The sequence below is a fragment of the Apodemus sylvaticus genome, chromosome 1 (assembly GCF_947179515.1).
Source record: "Apodemus sylvaticus chromosome 1, mApoSyl1.1, whole genome shotgun sequence".
In the NCBI taxonomy this organism is placed as follows: Eukaryota; Metazoa; Chordata; class Mammalia; order Rodentia; family Muridae; genus Apodemus; species Apodemus sylvaticus.
Genome location: NC_067472.1, coordinates 126,826,109 through 126,845,307, shown reverse-complemented (window position 1 = coordinate 126,845,307; position 19,199 = coordinate 126,826,109). Strand labels below are relative to the sequence as shown.

At 51.2% G+C, this 19,199-nt stretch overlaps 1 protein-coding gene across 1 annotated transcript in view; it reads right to left on the bottom strand.

Moving 5' to 3' along the window:
- Ap3b2 (adaptor related protein complex 3 subunit beta 2) overlaps positions 1-19,199 on the bottom strand; it is a 32,919-nt gene continuing 13,720 nt past the window's right edge. Inside the window, exons 5-26 of the mRNA XM_052159673.1 lie at positions 17,732-17,892; positions 17,428-17,494; positions 17,151-17,333; positions 16,783-17,066; positions 16,572-16,626; positions 16,085-16,156; positions 14,084-14,146; positions 13,652-13,784; positions 13,274-13,383; positions 12,119-12,295; positions 7,284-7,470; positions 6,042-6,160; positions 5,521-5,629; positions 4,986-5,103; positions 4,447-4,639; positions 4,262-4,322; positions 3,917-4,023; positions 3,505-3,733; positions 3,063-3,147; positions 2,740-2,837; positions 502-640; positions 1-394 (exon numbers count right to left, since the gene is read on the bottom strand). Of these exons, the coding sequence (XP_052015633.1) occupies positions 244-394; positions 502-640; positions 2,740-2,837; positions 3,063-3,147; positions 3,505-3,733; positions 3,917-4,023; positions 4,262-4,322; positions 4,447-4,639; positions 4,986-5,103; positions 5,521-5,629; positions 6,042-6,160; positions 7,284-7,470; positions 12,119-12,295; positions 13,274-13,383; positions 13,652-13,784; positions 14,084-14,146; positions 16,085-16,156; positions 16,572-16,626; positions 16,783-17,066; positions 17,151-17,333; positions 17,428-17,494; positions 17,732-17,892 (2,901 nt within the window). The 3' untranslated portion in view covers positions 1-243. The remainder of the gene's footprint in view (positions 395-501; positions 641-2,739; positions 2,838-3,062; positions 3,148-3,504; positions 3,734-3,916; positions 4,024-4,261; positions 4,323-4,446; positions 4,640-4,985; positions 5,104-5,520; positions 5,630-6,041; positions 6,161-7,283; positions 7,471-12,118; positions 12,296-13,273; positions 13,384-13,651; positions 13,785-14,083; positions 14,147-16,084; positions 16,157-16,571; positions 16,627-16,782; positions 17,067-17,150; positions 17,334-17,427; positions 17,495-17,731; positions 17,893-19,199) is intronic.

Here is a 19,199-nt window from a genome sequence, read left to right as displayed (position 1 = left end):
AGCAGTTTATTAAGATTTGCTACATAAATACATAAGGAAAGCTGAGAGGAAAAGGGTTGCTGGAGGGGCAGCTTCTGTCTTCCTCTGGGAAGTTGCTAAGGAACCCATAGGAAACAGGTGGGAGGGAGACAGTGCCCCGCACTAGGTGGGTGATAAGAGGAAAACAGAGGTGAGGGGACAGATCTGTGAGCAGATGTCACAGGGAGGAATAGGTGAAGATCAGTGGGTAACGGTGCTGAGGAGTCACTGGGTCAGAGCCTGTATCACATCCTTCACCAGCATGGTGCCAATCACCATCTTCTCACTGTTGACAGTCAGCTGGGCAGCTCCAGCTGCCCGGGCATCCAGGGTCAGCAGGACCAGACTCCCACTAGTCAATGTCCTCCCCGCAAACCTAGATGGGAGCAGAGGAAGGGGTCAGGGGAAGAACTGCCGACAGTGACTGTAAAGGGCTCAGCCCTAGGACTCCCACAGAGCCCATCTCTGCCCCTCTACCCGTACCTGTACTCATCAGATGTCCCACATGGAACACGGCCTAGGTTGGCAGTGGCAGTCACTTTCTGCACCACCGTGTGGTCACTCCGACAGGTGTCTGGCAGTGTAAGCTTCTCTGTGATCTCATTCATGCCTGTCAGCTTTCCTGGGGGGACAGAGATCATGATGAGGGCAGAGGTTGTGGTGGACACAGGCTAGCACTTGCATCAACTAGCTGAACATTCCCAAGTTCCCCAAGGCCCTGCGGGTCAGAATCACCCTAATTAGCCTCTGAAGGTTCCCCATGCTCTCACTTCAGAGAACTGACGCACTGCCTGTTTCTCCCTTACCTTCCACTCTTAGAAACACCATCTTGACATGAACATCGCCCTGGACATACTCAATCTACCCATATCTGAGAACTCCTTTCTGGAAAGGAGAATGTTCCTCATGTCAGTGCCCTGCTTCCCTCCTGTCCATGGGCAGGGACCTCCAAAGAAGATTCCAAAATCTTCCTCAAGACACCGCAACTGTCCCTTCTCCCCAGTTCTTGGATGTCGCTGGTCACTGCAGCCACGTGTGCCCTTAGATCCTTTCTGCCTTGCCATCTCTCTGTTCCCTCCCTTCCCCTTCCTCCTATAGAAGGCAGGCTTTCCCTAAAGTTCTGCTTTTGTTTCTTATCCTCTCCCCCCATGCCACCACTCCCTCTCTGTCAGGGTGATGTCACCACACTCACAGCTTCCATTTCCACCTCTATGCTTGTGACTCCAGCCTTCAGGTGTTTGCTAATCATAGACCCATATATTCCATCACACCCTAACACCTCCCCAAGTGCACCTCGAAACGGCCTTTCCCCAAAACTAACCAGGCTCTTCTCTTGCCTGCCTTGATCTTTCTTCTAGATTGGGAGTTTGACAAGTTTTAGAATATATAAGAATATATAAGCCAAATTTAACCAACTACCCAAATGGCTTACAATTTTTTTTTTGTTTTGTTGTTGTTTTTAAGCATTGGGTAAAAATTCAAGAAAATAGCCCTGCGGTGGTGGTGCACGCCTGTAATCCCAGCACTCTGGGAGGCAGAGGCAGGCGGATTTCTGAGTTCGAGTCCAGCCTGGTCTACAGAGTGAGTTCCAGGACAGCCAGGGCTATACAGAGAAACCCTGTCTCGAAAAAAAACAAACCCAAAAAAACCAAAAAACCAAAAAAAGAAAGAATGAAAGAAAGAAAGAAAGAAAGAAAGAAAGAAAGAAAGAAAGAAAGAAAGAAAGAAAGAAAGAAAAAGAAAAAAACAATGAGCAGTTCTTAAAACTTGAAAATTAAATATAATTGCAATTTCCTATACATATCATTAAAATGTTTATTGGAATACAGCCACACTCATTCATTTAAATATTCTCTGTGGCTGATTTACCCAACAATAGCAAAACAAAGTAATTATAGCGGAGACCACACTGGCCGCAAAGCCTCTGACCCACCACGGTAAACATTCACTGCCAGCTCCAGGTGAAAGGCAGGCTGGGATTCCAAAGCCAGACTATCCCCACCTCCTCCTTCCCCCTCAGGGCTACTATTTGTAGCTTCCCCTGCCAATCACTCACTCACTCCCACTCCAGTCCTTCAAGGCTTTTCCATGGCTCTGGTCCTGCCTCCCATCTCTCATCAGCTCTACTGCATTGGCCTTATAACTATCTTTACTAGTTACCCTACACCCCCAAGAAGTTAAGGCCAGGGGCTTTGTGAAGCCCTGTGTCTCTTCCCCTGGGGTGAGGCTATCCCTCCCCACTGAGGCTTCCCACTTCTAACGTTGGGGGTTATCAAATTGTTCTTTCAGGAGCAGGGACAGCACAGAGACTGTCTTCATCTTCCCTGACTCCTCCACTGCCAGAAAACAAAACCTGGTGTCTTCCCCCGACACCCAGGAATTTCTGGGACCCCTTCCTGATCCTAGGAACTAGAACAAACACACCACTTGTAATTTTGTTCTTAGTACTCCCCTGTGATAGGGACTCCAGTGCCCTGAACAGAATTGCTCCCAACACCTTCCACCACACCTCTGCACACACTGTCTCCTCTGTATCCCCAGCGGGAATGTGGGCCTGGACTGTGTGCAAACTTTGCCAAGCTTCACCACTTGCCCCAGTCCTTGTGAGCAGAAGTGAAGTTATAGGGCCTCCCTCTGCCTAAAGGGCAAAGGCTCCTCCCACATGTCACAGCACTGCAGGCTAGTGCTGGGGTCCTCCAGTCTACCCCAGGGAGCACTCACCCTGTTCCTTCTTGAACTCATTCTCACTCATAAACACAGGGGCCATCAGCTCCCCGACAGGCGGCTGAATGGAGACATAGAACTGTCGGGTTTGGGTGCTGGGAAAAGCAGAAGGAAACAGGAACAGAAATGAGGCCAGCATCCACCCCCTCACTCCCATCTTATCTTGAGGCAGAAGAGTGAGGTAAGACCCAGAGCTGGGAATGGCAGCCAGACCCATAGAATTGCATGTGGCCACCTACCTCTCTCTCCAGCTCCGGTTCTCTCAGACCCTGCCTCTCTCCACCCCACCCTCTCACTACTGACATGAGCTGGGTACATACCACAGCTGGAAGTTGGCTGCCTGGGTTGAGTCGCAGAAGTTAATGCCCATCACAGTAGTAGTGGATTCTCCAGGTGCCAGGGACTCTGAGTGATGTAAGGAGGGCAATGAAAAGACAGGAAAGGCCACCACTGTCCTGGAGCCCAGCATGGCCCCAGTCTCCCTCCAGTATCAGAGCACACCGGCCCTCTGAGGACTACTGGCTGTTTGGACCCGTGGAGTCCCTCACTCACTCTCAAATTTGTTCAGAGACCCCCTGCCCTAATAGAAACTTGCTTATTTCCTAGTCCATTCTGTCTACTACGGTATGAGTCCTAGTAGATGCCACCTATGTTTCCTTATACCAAGGCACCTGGTTTGACACCAAGAGGGTATCAGCAACTACAGAGAGACTGCATCTGCCCAGGGGCCTCCTCCTCTACCCTGCCCAAGGCCCTCTGTACCGATTTCAGGGAATTCTTGAATGCTGATGCCAGCAGGCAGCTTGGGAGTGCCCACGTGCAGCCCCTTGATGGGAGTCTCCGAGTTGTTGGAGAAGTAGATGTGTAGAGACACCATGTGGGGATCCCCAGAGAAAGGCTGGCGGCTGAAGGCATAGTCCACAGCCAGCCCCTCTCCAGCTACCCGGTGCAGCAGCTCCTGCCTTCCAGTGCTGGACACTGGACTCAGCAGCTAGAGAGGAAGAGGAGGGACATGCAGAGAAAAGGCAAAGGACAGTGAGTCCCATCCGTGTCTTACCTAGACCCATTCTGAGAAACTTGAACCTAAATGTATCCCAATCATCACATCCCAGGTCCTTCCACACAGATCCACACCACAGACTACAGCACAGAGCCCAGTCCCTGCCCAGCTCACCGAAGGCACCAGAGAGGAGTCTGTGAGTGTCAGTCCTTCCAGGTCAGCAGCCAGACTGGTGGACACGACCATGGGAGGAGACACAGGCTGGACACTAGGAGGGGTGACTGGGAGGGGAGGGGGACGAAGAAAGGTGACTAATGAGGAAGAGGGAACTGAACTTGGCTTGAATTGAGAGGAGCTCAGGGGACAAAATTCAGCACCGTGGACAGCGAGACACACTTAACCCTCTGGAAACTAGGTAGACTTAGGGCAGACACCCCAGATCTCAGGAGCCTGGCCTGGTGCTCCCAGGGTACCTCTTATTGGGCTCCCGCCCCCATGCCTTCTACCACCCAGACTCACAGTCTTCTAGGTCAAGCAGGGAAATCTCCTTGGCTACAGGGGCACTCTTGCTGCTGGGAGGCTGAAAGAGAAAAATGGATAAGGGGTAGAGGAGCATCTTGGCTTTCTCCGGGGCGGCGGGAGACATACAATCTGTTCGGGATGGAAGGAAGCCGTCCAACCGTAGCTTGGGAAGATGCTCTTACTGTTTTCTTCCTCCAGGAGGCAGTCTCCACCGGCTCCTCCTCCTCCTCTTCCTCCTCGGAGGTCTCCTCAGACTCCGAGCTACTGCTGGAGTCACTGCCCTTCTCCGAGGATGAGCCTTCTCTGTGTCCCTCTGATGCCTTCTTCTTCTTCGTCTTCTTCCGCTTCTTCTCACCTTCCTCCTCACTCTGTTCACTAGAGGAGAGTGAAAATGTGAGGCCACAGTCTGGCCTGGACCCTGTCTCAGAGAAGAGAGGAAGCCCTGAAGAGCAGAGACCTTGGGCCAACCAATTCTGTAGCAAGTTTCTCCTCCCAGCCCCAGAAGAGCTTTACTCTAGCTGGTGCCACCTCAGGCCCCAGGATTCTAGTGACCTCTCTCTGTCCCTCCCATGAAGTCTTTAAGACCACCTAGACTTTGGCAGTCAGGCAGAGCAGCCGTCACAGGAGATGGCCCAGTGGGTGTGCAGGCCCCCAGCACCTCATAGGAGCTCAGGACCCCCCAGAAGACTCCCAGAATAGACCCCCAGCCTCTCCCCCTTACCTCTCGCTGCCTCCGCCTTTCTCCTCATCCTCGTCCTCACTGTCTGACTCACTGCTAGACTCTCCAGAGCCACTCCCGCTGCTGCTCTTACTCTCTGACTCGCTCTCAGATTCAGGCTCTACGGAGGAAATGTGTCAGGCCTCCCCGCTGCATGTGAAGCACACCCCAGCACCCACCCCACCACACACACAATAGGAAGGACCTTTCCACTTCCTGTGGAGGCCTTTCTGGGTCTATGGGAGTTGTTTGGGTTCCCAGCTCCAGACTCAGAACTGAAGCTTCCATTTCATTTGACCTGCCCCAGGGCTAGATGCCAATGAAGACTTCAAAAAAAAAAAAAAAAACATGGAAGGACCCACCCAAGTGTTACTTGCACAGTCCACACATATGGGAATGGACAGCTGGGTTCACACAGGCTGTGACTCATCAGCAAGTGCACGCCCTTGGTCACTGACCATATAAACACACATGTAGAGCATGCTCAGTCACACAGGCATGCACATAGGCGGGGCTTCAGCTCTCCCCCTCTGCTCACCGCTGTCCGCAGACTCAGTGGGGCCAGACTCCCCTTCGGAGTCAGAATAGAATGGCTTTTCCTTCTCCTTCCTCTTCTCCCGACTTGAGCATTTGGTCCATTCAGGTACCTGAATATGTCATAAGTACAGGTCCTTCCTCATGGTTGGAGGAGGGGGAAAGGGATGTGCACGGCCTTTGTACCTATTACTATATCCCTTCTTGGTGCCCCACTTGGGTATGACCCCCAAAGGGAAAACTGGAGAGACACAGTCCAACAGGGAGAGGAGTCGATGGCTCACAGCCATGACAGCACCCAGCCATGGAGAAAAGGATCTGGGCACAGCACACAGGGAGGGAGAGGAGAGCACACGGCACACAGAGGGGACCTCAGTGTATTCGCCCAACAGGCCCACGTGGGTCTCAATAAGGGAGAAGTCTTCTTCCTGTGTGTGGGAAGGGCATCAGGAGAACTGGGACAACACCACACACATGCTCGTGCGAGCACACACACACACACACACACACACTAAAGCCGCTGACCTCCACATTGCGCACGGATGGATCCGGGGCTTCTTCTGGCCAGTCTGGGAGCTCCTGGTAGCCTGTAGCCTTTGCATTGAGCAGGTGGGACAGCGAGCCCAGTTGGAAATGGTCACGATCTGCAGACAGGTTTATAAGTTAGGCTAGGAGTGGCAGGGAACAATGCTTGCCGCAAGGGTATTTGTTTCCTGGACAAAACTGGGTGCTAATCCTAGTGGGGATTCCATGGCTAGGCAAGAGAAAGTGATGGACGCATCCCTTGGTGACTCCTGTGCACCCTGACAACACACCCAGGCCTACATGCTATGAGGAAGACAGAGAGGACAGGACAGACTAAGGAATAAGAACAAGGTGTTAAGAGAGGAAACTCCAGGGTCAGAGCTGTCGTTGGCCTGGCTGCCCTGGTCTCTGTGGGGAGGCCACAGTGTGGGTGTGCCTCCTCTCCTAGGCACAGCTAGATTAGGAAGAAGTCATCCGTGGGACAAGGTGAAGAAGAAGCTGACAGAGCTAGCCAAGGGGAAGAAGGGAGTCTGGTGGACCGCTAGACTCATGGGGACGGAGAAGCAGTCAGAGAGTGGGAGAGTCAGGGTCCCAGCAGAGAGATGGTATAGGAAGAGAACCAGAGCCAGGAATGAGGATGGCTTCAGGGCCAACTGCATCCTGGGATAGTCACATCACTGTCCTACCTCAACCCTTGAGACCCAGGGGAGGAAGGAAAAGGCAGAGGTACCAGGAAACCCAGATTCTGTTCCAGAAGCTTCTGTCCTGGGCAAACGGCAGCTTCGTTTCCTAGAGCTAATGAGGTGGCTGAAGCAACCTCCCCTCCCGGGTCACAAGCGTGCGCAGAGGCCAGCCTGGAGATTAGGGCTGGCTTCAAGGGACTGCCCGTACTGCTGGCCACTGCATCCTCAGGATCGCATGGTGTTGTACTACCTGCCTCCCTAGGTCCTTGGTATCTAACATCTCGGTATGGAACCCCAAGTCCAGAGCCCTCTCAGGACGGAGGTGGAAGAGATGTCTAAGAAATGGAGAGGAAGCAAAAGTCCCACATGGCAAGAAGAGCAGACCCTCGAGTGAGACAGAACCAGCCATGACTGTGGTGGAGACTGCAGGGGCAGACGGCAGTTCTACACACAAAAGCTTGGCCCCTGCCTAAAGTTCAGCCTTGGTTGAAGACCTGGACCCTGGGCCTGGCCACTTCCTCCCTCTCTCCCTAGAGGTTACCCCAATTCCCACTCCCACCTTTGAAGGATGACTCCAAGATAGGGGCTGGCTTAGGGGCCAGGAAGAGTTTCTTGGCGTGGCGGCTGAGGGCACCGCCCTGCTCTGAAGGAACGATGAGCTGCCGGGTGAAGCGGGCTCGGTCGCGGATATCGTAGTTCTGGTCGTACTTGGCCAGACTCAGCACATACTGGGTCAAGAGCTTGGTCTGAGGAGAACAGAGAAGGTGGTTCAGCAGACAAGAGGGTGGAGGAGCCAGGAGGCGTGCAACAAGCTGTGTCCAGCCACCGCAGTCAGGCAGAGATCCTTCCCTTTGCTGGGGCACGTGACCCAGCTTTCCTCCCTGCCGGCCCCTGCTCCAGCCTCTCCATTCCAGCCTCTGGCTCTGACTTCTGCCCCCAACTACCACGACTGCCTTGGGCCAGCAAATGAGGGTGCCCTCTCTTCCCGGTCCATTCTTCCTCTACTTTCTGGTTCCCACTGATCAGGCCAGCCAGCCTCTTCATTCTGGCACTGTCCCCAAGTTCCACCATCCCCAGAGAATCAAGACAATGCAGGGGAGAGTAAACGGGGGCTCTGAGACAGAACTGTCAGCCTCAGAGCAGCTCCTGAGCAGCCTAGGGGATCTCAGAGATGCCAGTCTGTCCCCTAGAAGATTCTGACAAGATGGAAACCAAGTGGCTGTGTCTCTGGAGCTGTGGAGACAGCTACATCTGAGGACCAAGAGTCTCAAATATTGTCCCAATCTTGGCCTAATCCAAGCTGCCGTCACACGATGACAGTGGTGGCTGCCATCATTTATGAAGAACTTTCTGAAGCTAAGTACTGTGCCAGGTGTCCCCCACTCTCCTGTCGTCTCTGTAATTCAAAGTGCACAGAGATGGAGCATCAGGAAGTGGCTTCTTCAAGACCGAGGGGCCCAAAGGTACTGTACCCAGGTCTGGATCAGAGGCCCACCTGTCCCCTCACTGTCAGTATCTATGCCTTTGACCCAGATCTCTGTGTCTCCTGTGACAAAGATCAAAACCACCAAATAGCTAAAGGCAGAGTACCTACAGGCCCCAGGCCCCAGCTAACACCAGAGCACCTACAGGCCCTAGCTAGACAGAGCCTGGGAATGACTAGGTTCCGAATATTTATGATGATAAAATATCACATGCGGCCAACCATGACTAGACTGTGTACCCCACTGGCCATCAAGCAGGTATCTGAGAGGTGCAGAGATTTCCAGGTGCTGGCCCAGAATCAGAGCTGCCGCTGTGGCAGCACTGCCCCATATCACATTAAGGACCCCTACGACTCCACTCTTATCTACACAATGTCCTCCACCGACTCTGCCACTTCACACTCAGCTCAGTCCCTACAGCACCACTTACGATTCCTGCCCCAGACTCCACCACGGGCCCACCTTTCCCGTCTGACCATCTGACCAGCAAATATCGATGGACACCCTTTGTGGACATGTTATGAAGATGCAGCAGCGGATTCACGCCCTCCCCTTCCGGTTTAGGACAGCATCTTCGTTCACAGCTTCACAGGTGGCTGATAACAGATGGTTCCCTTCCCTTGCCTCATCCTAGAGAAAGCACTTAAGGATTGGATCCAACTGTTCAGAGTCCCAATTCCGTGTCAACAACTAAGACCAGGGGCTGGCCCACGCGCTGACATACTGCAAGACTGTGATGATTCGCCACCCTTGCTTACTCTAAAAAGCCATTTCTCACATTTGCGATGTCCAAACTGTGTCGCAGAACCCCTCCTCACCTAGCCACACACACCGTCACACACATGCTTATATCCATACAAGCACATAAAATAAATAGATGATTAGAGGTGGTTCAAGAGAACCTACGAGCCGTGTCGATATAGAACTCAACTGACAAAGAGTCCAGCTTCCAGAGAAGAACATGATGGGACACTCTCAATAACCTGTGTCAGCATCCATGCTAACTGCCACCCAAGCTGACCATTCAAGAGAAGTTAAAGCCCATACCTTCCTTAACACTGCATGAATTCTATAGTCTAGACTGTAAAGCCCTTCCCTGCTGGTGTTTGCACTTTGTGTAATTTGTACTTGGTGTGAGCAAGGCCTGAGATTTTGGAATGTAGCAAAGGTAATGAGCGTAGAGACTTGTCTTGCCGGTTCGAAGGCTCGAGAGACATTGTCCCTTGTGGCTTAGAGAAATTAAGTGGCCACATTGGGAGGCTCACATGGAAGGAACTAAAGACAGCCTCTAAACATTGAGAGTGGTCTCTAGTTGGTAACCGGTGAGGAGTCAGGACCTGGGCTAAAGTCGTAGGTAATGCGGACATGCTGGTGTTTTTATGTTGTAGTGGCAGAATTGACTACTTGAAACAGTATTCATACTCTACAGACCCCCAAACTCTCTGTCCCTTTTATAGAAAAAAATTGATACTTTAAAAGAAAATATGAGCTGGGAAGTGAATCTGTCCTCAACAAAGCCACCAGGTGAAAACCCAGCCTTGGCCTGGACTTCAGGACAGGCTTGTGTAAGACAAAATACCAGGTTCCTGACCCATAAAAAAAAAAACTCAAAGAAAATCTGGGTGAAGCCGGGCGATGGTGGTGCACGCCTGTAATTCCAGCACCCCAGCATTCTGGGAGGCAGAGGCAGGCAGATTTCTGAGTTCGAGGCCAGCTTGGTCTACAGAGTGAGTTCCAGGACAGCCAGGGCTATACAGAGAAACCCTGGCTCAGAAAAAAAAAAAAAAAAAAAAAAAAAAAAAAGAAAGAAAGGAAAACTGGGTGACACTGGTGCACAATTTAATCCCAGCACTCGGAAGGCAGAGGCAGGAGGAACTCTGGAAGTTTGAGGCCAGCCTGGTCCTCAGAGAAAGAGAAACCCTGTCTCAAAAAACAAAACCACAAACAAACAGAAAGGAAGAGAATAGTTGTGCTATCTTAAGGCACCAAGTTGACAATAACTCATGAAGCTATGAAAATCTTAAAGTATTAAAATGTGACATCACAATACCTGTACCTACGGCTCAGAGAACATCTAGAAAAGAGGGTGGATCAGTGAATGAATGCATGTACATGTAGTTAGCAGTGATGTCTATTCACTGTCCCCAATACCTTGTGGTCCTGCCTTCTTAGCTTGGGTGAGGGGAGGCTAACACTAGCCACTCTGAATCAAAGTAGCCAATAAAGAAGTCAGTTGTTACCACCCACCATGACAGTGACAACTGCAGTGCAGGCAAGCCCACCCAGGCTCATGAGGAGCACAGTGGCCTTAGGACCCTGGCTTAACTCTAGGTGGCCAACTCCCCGATCACTCCCTGAGCACTGGTCATGCCCCTCTCTGATTTGTTTCCTTTGGCTGCTGGGAATTGAACCCAGAGGATCATGCGTGTTAAGCATGCTCTCTCACTGAGCTATACCTTCAGCCCTGCTTCATTTTTGTTTGTTTGATTGTTTCTTTGTTTGTTTTTTGTTTTGTTTTGTTTTTTTTTTTTTATTTGGTTTTTTCGAGACAGGGTTTCTCTGTATAGACCTGGCTGTCCTGGTTCTCACTCTGTAGACCAGGCTGGCCTCAAACTCAGAAATCCGCCTGCCTCTGCCTCCCAGAGTGCTGGGATTACCAGCGTGCGCCACCACCGCCCGGCCCTGCTTCCTTTTTTTCCAAGTGCCTTCCTTTTTTTCCACCCTGCCCCTTGCTCCTTTCAAACAGTATGGCATACAAACATTTGCTTCTCATGCCACTCGCTCTCTGCAGGCTGCAGGCTGCAGGCTGCTTCTCCACAACACCGGTCCCTCCTTGCCTCTACATGTGGTTACTGCTCTCCCATCTGACTCCTGACAAGAGGCCCGGCACCTGGTGGCCCAGCCTCTCCCAACTCAAGTCTCTGGACTCATGCCAGGAACCATGAATCAAAGGAACCGGTTGTAAAGGTACAAGTGCTGCGACCCTAAGGCTACCACAGGATAGCAAAAAAGCCACTCTTAGGGTATACAGAAGTCTCAGGTGATAGCTTTACTTTAGGTTATAGCCTAATCCATTCATCCAGATATTTTCCTTTAAAGTATCTGGAAATTTTCTCTATAAAAGGGACAGAGAGTTTTAGGGTTTGTAGAGTATGAACACTGTTTCATGTAGTCAATTCTGCCACTACAGCATAAAAACACCAGCATGTAATACATTTAAAAAAGAAAATTAAAAGCCTCAGGCCAGGTTCAGCCTGTGGGCAGCAATTTAGCAATCTCAGTGTTGCTGAACTCGCCTGTTGTTTGAAATCTCTAGCTCCTTGAAAAATTCAGCAAATGATGCCTTATCAGAATTCACTGGAGCTATCTCAGGGAGCACTGGATACCCAAAGCTCTAAGCACCACTATATTCCAACTTACTTGAACCATATCCTTGGCATTAGTATCTCTCATAATCTTTTACCTTTGGAAAGGGTCTGGTCACCAAGAGCACCCAGGCTGGGATACAGCCTTGACCCTCAGCCCTGGCACAGACAGCCCAGACAGCACCAGCAAGCTTTTGGGAAGAAGTACAAGCCATGCCCCCTGGAATACATGTTCTCCCATCAATGTCCATTCCTTAGCTCAGTCAGCACAAGCACGTCACAACCCATGTACAGACAGATAAGGACTCTAACTTCAAGACATGAACCCTCAGAGCCTAATGGGATTCTTCAACCATGATCCCACTGGAGTCTCAAGTATACCTCTGGACACTGGAGTGGCAATGGTTACTTGGGAAGACTAGCTACCAAATTGATACACCTTTTCAGAAAATAGCTCAGATCTACTGGGGAAAGCCTAAAGAATACTGCCCGGGGCAGCTCTTGGCGTCTGGAGAAGGCTGGTGGGGATGCCTCTCACTCCTTACCTGCTTGGAGTTGGTCAGGTACAGCTTGGCCGCCAGGTTGATGACCTGCAGCTTCACGATGTCTTCCTCTGCTGTGAAGGACTTGGCCATTTTTCTCAGGACATCAGGTGCGATCTTGGGCACATGCTCACAGTACTCTCCAATGAGCCAGAGGATGCTGGCTCGTGCCATGGGCACCTGTGCACATGGACAGCCATTAGGACTGAAGGAACATGTTGATGTGGGTGGGATGAACTGTCAAGGAAATGGCGGCTCGGGCTGGCCTATTGTCTTATGGGTGCCTGAGGCAGAGGGTAGGACAGATTACAAGGTGGGCTTTTCATAAGCAGCACCTCCCTCTTCCACATGGTTTCATTATCATGAACAGAGCTGCCAAGTCCTAAAGTTAGCCATGGTTTTCTAAATGTATGGCTGTACTGCCATGTCAGTCTGCCTGAATCTCCAGTAATGGCATTAGGGATATTTCAACCCAGCAACACAACAGAAACACAAAGATTAATCAGTCAGCCACCCTTAGTCGCAGCTTCGGTGGAAAATAAAGAATGCTGGTAATAGCTACAGAGCTCTGTGAGGGTGCCTCATGGGAACAGCCGTGAACACAGTCAGTCACACAGTCTAATCTCTCTCCTTCTACCTGAAGATCCTGCAGTGCCCATTTGGAGGTTGATCTGGGTAAAGCTAAAGCATTTAGTTACAGGTTCTTAAAGTCATGGCGATAGGACTAGAAAGATGGCTCAGAAATTAAGAGCACTTGCTGATCTCGCAGAGGACCCAAGTTCAGTTCCTAGCACTGACGTTGGGCTGTGCACAAATGCCTGTGACTCCAGAGCCAGGAAATCTGAAACCACTGGCCTCTATAAGTGCACATACCCCAGCCCACCCCCCACACCCACATAATTTAAAGTAAAATAAATCTTTAAAAGACATCGGCTGGGTGTTGGTAGTGTATTCCTTTAATCCTAGCAATCGGGAGGCAGAGGCAGACAGATCTCTGTGAGTTCAAGACCAGCCTGGCCTACAGAGTGAGTTCCAGGACAGCCAGGACTATACAAAGAAACCCTGTCTTAAAACAAACCAATACAGTAAAAACAAAAATAAAAAAAGAAATGATGGGGCTAATGTTGGGGTGGGAAAGCGCGCGAGTTGCCCCCTCACCTGGATGTTGTCTGTGAGCTTCGCCAAGTGTTTGATGATCTCGCCGTGCTGCGCTGGCTGCATTTGCAGCAGCTTCTTAATGACCACCACTGACTCCGCAACCACAAGCTCTAGGGAATGGGAATGCGAGCACGAGGCCCAGAACTGTCAGCTGGCCACACCCAGTGCACAGGCACACCTGCAGTGCGCTGGCCGTCCTCTTCCTCAGCCCCCTGCAGTTCTCAAGCAGCTCAGTTACAGCAATGCTTGCACACCAACTGAAGCAGATAAACCAAGCGATACACATTGTACCTAGACACGCAAGGGGACTAACCACTGGCCAGCTGGGTCAGACATGAAGGCACACAGACACACACCATCAAGGATGGAAACACTGACCGTCACGGTTGGACAGAAGCTGCACCAGGCCATTGAGACACGTGTCACGGACTCGGCCTATGTTCGTTGCACATCGTCCAATGGCCTGGATCGTGGCTGCTACAAAGTCTTTGTCCATGCTGCGAATGTAGGTCTGTGGGACATCATGACACAGTAACATCCAGTAAGTAGTAACCCCACAGTGAAGGGCTTAAGAGTGACCTTCAAGTCACTTAAATCTTGGGGAATATAATGTCTCTAAACCACGCTTAGGGATTTCTCAGCCTAAAGGCAACAGAAGGCACTGAAAGGTAGATCCAAGGGAACGTTTCTTCTTCAGCTTTGGGCTCCTTCAGAAAATGAGAGCCATCAGGGCGATTCTCACTGAGCACAGGGAGCTGCAGGGCACCTCTCCTGGGGTCTGGGGGCTAGAGGTTAGCCCATAGCCTGTACCTGGAATTCCCGTAGAACAGTGGGGATGTTGGTCTCATTGGCCAGGTTGGTCAGCACTTCTAGCTGCGAGGAGAGGCAGAAAGGCAAAAAGTGGCCAGGTTGGTCAGCAGGTTTTCTGGGATTTTATTGCAAACAAACTTTACAGACTAGGAAGCAATACTCAAGACAAATCTGCACATGCTTAGAATGATGAGAAAACTCTAGATCATGGACCTCCTTCAAAAACACAAGAAGGTCAGTTTTCCTCCTCCTCAATGAAGTCCCTGACAAAGTACAGCTGAAGAACAGTCATGCTGCCTCCTATGTCCCCACAGAAAACTATTCCTTAGAGGACAGAAACCAAGGATGGATCATCTGTGAGTCTCTGAATGACCTGACCCTTCTTCCTGCCTCAGAGTCTTTGCAAATGCAAAAGTCACTTTTGTACGGAGTGTTTCTTCCCACTTCTGACTGTGTATTTACTTAGGTAACCCACATTCATTTATCAGGTATCAGCTCAGACTCCATCTTCTCAAGGAACACTTCCTTGATCCAAATGATGGTGGCCCTATTCTAATTTAATTTTTTTTTACTTGTTTTTTTCTAATCTACCACTGATAGCCAGGCTATCAGCCACACTCTTTTTTTTTATTTGATATAATTTTTTATTTACATTTCAAATGATTTCCCCTTTTCTAGCCCCCCACTCCCCGAAAGTCCCATAAGGCCCCTTGTGTATTGTTTTTATCTAAGCACCACGTGCATAGAATGCCTGCAGATGTCAGTAGAGGGCACTGGATTCCCTGGAATTGGAGTTCTAGGTGGCCATAAGCTCTCATGTGGGAGCTAAGAATGGAACCCTGGCCCTCTGGCAGAGCAGCCAGTGCTCTGAGCAGCAGAGACACCTCTCCAGCCCTGATGACACCTATTTACATTTCTCTGCACTCTTCAGTCTTCACATATCGCATAGATGGGTTTTCTCCATCTGTCTTGTGATTAGCTGCTTAATGCCTCTTTTGCCCCCAGCAAGACTACAAGCTCAATAAAAGTCAGATCTGTGGTTCATTTCCTTCACCTTGAACCCCTACACCAACACCTATTTATTGGTGCTGTTTTGTTTTGAGACAAGTGTCTTAAGTAGTTCAAATTAGCCTTGAACTCTACATGTGGCCAAGAATAATCTCAAATTCCTGATCCTTCTACTTCCACCACCTGAGTGACAGGATTACAGGCATATGCTATCTCATCCTGGTTATGGGGTACTGGGTATCAAACTCAAGGCCTTGTGCATACTAAGCAAGGTCTCTCCCCAGACCCCTTGGGTCCCTAGATCTAGTAACAGAAGTAGTAGATGAGCGAACAAGTAAGGAAAGTTAGTCACTGTTCGATGGCATCACTTAATAATAAGGAACAGGATGGGAAAGGAGTCGGGCACAGGCTCCCAACACTTTGCCTGTTGGTGTGTGTTCCAGGAAGTGTGAAGGGGCAGGTACGTGAGAGACAGAACTGCAGAGCCTGATGATTTTACACTAGTAACATCACTTCCTGGAGTCTACAATTAAAATATAAAATGTAAGTGATACAGGCTTTGGGGGTGATTATGAAAATTAACTTATTCTGGGAAGTGTCTGCTGCCTACCACGCAGTTGCATAACCATTTCCTCCAAGACTGAAACACTCCATCCTGCTAGAAGCCCCAGAGCAGGAAGAAAAACAACTCACAGCAGCTTCAAGAAGTCCCTGAAACTGACCAGATTCTCTAGACCCCTCCCTGCCTGAGTAAGCCGAGTAACAGAGGCTGAGCTGCCAAGACTCAGAGGAGCTCCCTACGCTGCGAAGGAGACTCTCAGCCAAGCCCAGCTGCGAAGAGTCTGAGACCAGACCAGCTGCCTGGGAGAAGCGGCGGCCGGTGGAGCCGCCGGCAAGAGCTTTAGATCGCCCGGAAAGCACACTCTGCAACCTGCTGAGTAGCATTCAAGCGGGTTAGCAGAGCTCAGAGGCCACGCCCAGTCTTGCGCTCACCTTCAGGATCTTGATCTGGGTAGGATCCGTGGACCTAATGTAGAAACTCTTCAGGTAGGGTTCAAACATACCCTGGCGAGAGAGAGTATTCCTGAGGATCTCCACCACAGTCCTAGGTCAGCCTCTTCTGGGGATACCTGGCCCTCCCAGCATAGACCCCACGACCCTTCAGCCTCAACACTGTCATCCTTGCCTCAAGTTCCCCATCCATCTTAGATCTGACTTACTCTTTCTCATTAGGCATCTCCCCGCCCCAGCCCCCGCCCCGTCCCCCGCCGCCTCCGCCTCCCCGCCTCCACCCTAGTGGCCCCTCAGGATCAAGGTCCTGTTAATGGTTTGCATTGGGGTTATTGACAAATCTATACCCTGCGCACAGGGTAATTGTAAATCCCCCACCTTTCCCTGCAACCCTGCTCATCCCACCCCAATTCCCAACAGCTCCCACAGAGCCCACGGGAGCCAGAGCAGGCCTTCACTGCACGCTCACCCTGCGCTTGATGGACATGGTGGCCACGTTCTGGAGCACTACATACTGCACCTCGCTGTGGAGAGGATGGGTTAGAGGTCTCTGAACACCTCGATTGGGGCCAGGGGCGGTGGGGTGGGTGGGGGAAGACAGGTTAACCAAAGACTTGGGAGAAAGGAACTGATGGGAGAAAAGTGGGATGTGGCTGCGGAGGGGGCAGGGCTCCCCGTACCTGTGGCTGCGCAGCAGGCGGACCAGCGCCTTGGCGATGACGCCCACCTCCGCCTTGGGAGCCAGGTGGAAGTAAAGCTGTGCTACGGCCATGACCACCGCGGCGCTGCGGCTCTGCAGGAGCGGCTTGGTGTTCCGCAGCAGCAGCCGGTGATCCGGGTCCATCACATAGGGCTTCCGAGCGGGCAGCGCCGCAGTGGCCGCCTCCTCTGATCCAGGGCCTTTGGCCTCGTCCTCCTCAGAACCATAAAAGGCCTTCTCGGGATTCTCCTCCAGCAAGGACTCCTGAAAGAGATACACTGTGTGTGTATGGACTTCCTCCCTGGGTGACCTCCCGCGCCCTCCGCAGGACAGGGGCCTCGTGCTCACGTTCTGTGTGGGGCTCAGGAATTGCGTTCGTGCATAGCGCGTGAGCATGCTGATAATCACCACCTGGCCCCACTCCTCCACATCAATGAGCAGGTTGCAGAGCTTCCGGTAGTTTTTGTGAATCAGATCGATACGTTCCGGACAGACCTCTTCAAAGGCCATCACTACACTGCCTGCCACCAGCTGGAGAGGCAAGACAAGAAGCTGTGAATGGGATGGGCGGGCGGGAGGGCTTGAACCTTTCCCACCACTCACCCTGTCTTCCCATAATACCCACCGTGGTCTTGTCTGCCAAAAGCTTCTCAATGACCTCTATCAGCTGGTCCTTCTGATCAGAGTCCAAACTGAGGGAGAAATAATCGCTGGGAATGTGTTCCTTCTGGCCCCCAGGCTCTCCAACAGTCACCCCAGCCAGGCTTACACACACACACACACAGACTCATCAAGGGATGTGAGCCCCCATCTTTGACCTGTATTTATAAGATCCCTAAACTATCTTATTTCAGCCGGAAAGACTCAGGAGTGGGCTGGGAGCTTAGGTACCCAGGCCCTGGAGGACAAAGGACAAAGCTGGAGCACACCTGTAGAGTTTGGGGATGGCATGAGCAGCTGTTTTCCGAACGTAGGGTGACATGTCCGAGGCAGCTTCCTTGATGGCTAGCATCATAATGGGGACTATGATGGGCACACGGATGCTAGAGAGAACCCGGAGCGCACTGGCACGGATCAGCTGGTTGGGATCCTACCGGCAGAAGCAGAGACAGCAGCCTGAGAAGGCATCATGTTCCCCAGTGGGAAGATCACACTCTTCTGGGAATCACCATTCCTGGCTCCTGCTACCAGAACTTACTTCCCTACCTCCTGACAAGGGCTAGCTTGTGTCTGGGACCTTGGTGAGTCCTTTATAGTTTCCTCTGAGATTGAAACATTCCAACCTGCAGGAAAAGTTCCATAGCTTCAAGAAGATTCTGAAACTGGCCACATTGACTAGGCCCCTGCCCCCGCCCCCTGCCAGAGTAAGCAATACAAGCTGAGAGTCCTCCCAGACCCAGAGATGCTCGCTGCCAAGACTCAGAGGAACTGAGCTGCAAAGTAAATTCTCAGCCAGGCCGAGCTGCCAAGTCTCTGAGACCAGCTGCCTGGGAAAAGCAGCTGCCCGCCTATAAGAGCTGTAGACCAGAGTGGCCTGGAGAGCATACTCTGCTGAGCTGCCTGCAGGCTGTGCTGTGTGCTCCAGGGTTCCAGATTTGTGAGCTGTCACCCATGCTGGCCAAGGTGGCCTTGGTGATGCGGCTGTCTTTGAGTCATTTCTGTTCCTGTAAGCCACCCCAATAAAACTTATTGGTTCTCCAGGTTAGCCTTGGATGGTATCCACACTTTGGTCTGTCATGGGCTCCCTGTCTGGGGCGAGTAGATGTGTGTATTGTGTCTCAGCAGAGACAGTGTTGTTGAATAACACTTGGAGCCACCACCTCTTGGCTCTGGCTGCCAAAATGTAGTGCCAAAACCAGTGTGTCAAGAAGCAGCTTTCTTTCAGGAAGTGTAGGAAACTTCAGAACTCCCATAGCTTCTCGGGAGCTTTCTTTGGAGCTAGCATCTGTCTGTGCCCCCAGAGCCTACCAGAAAATGCAAGCCGCTCTCTTCCAGAGTTCACAGTCCCACGACTCCCCCCAGTAGCCTATCAAAAGTCGCCCTTCTCTAATATTTAAAGCCCACCTGTAGGCTTCCCCTGTTCAGACAGCATCCCGTGCATGCCTGAGGACAGCATGCCTTCTCCTGCTCAGAGCTCAGAGCTTAGCGCTTCTTTCCACCATGGTTATAAACCAATGGTCCTCAACCCACGGGTCTCAACCACGTTCATGGGGGGAAGGGGTCACATCTCAGATATCCTACATGTCAGATATTTACATTATGATTCGTAACAGTGGCAAAATTACAGTTATGAAATAACCACAGAAACAGTTTTATGTTTGACGGTCACCACACGAGGACACAGATTTGGAAGGTTGAGAACCATTTCTGTAAACAGCCCCTACTCCTGCAGAAGGG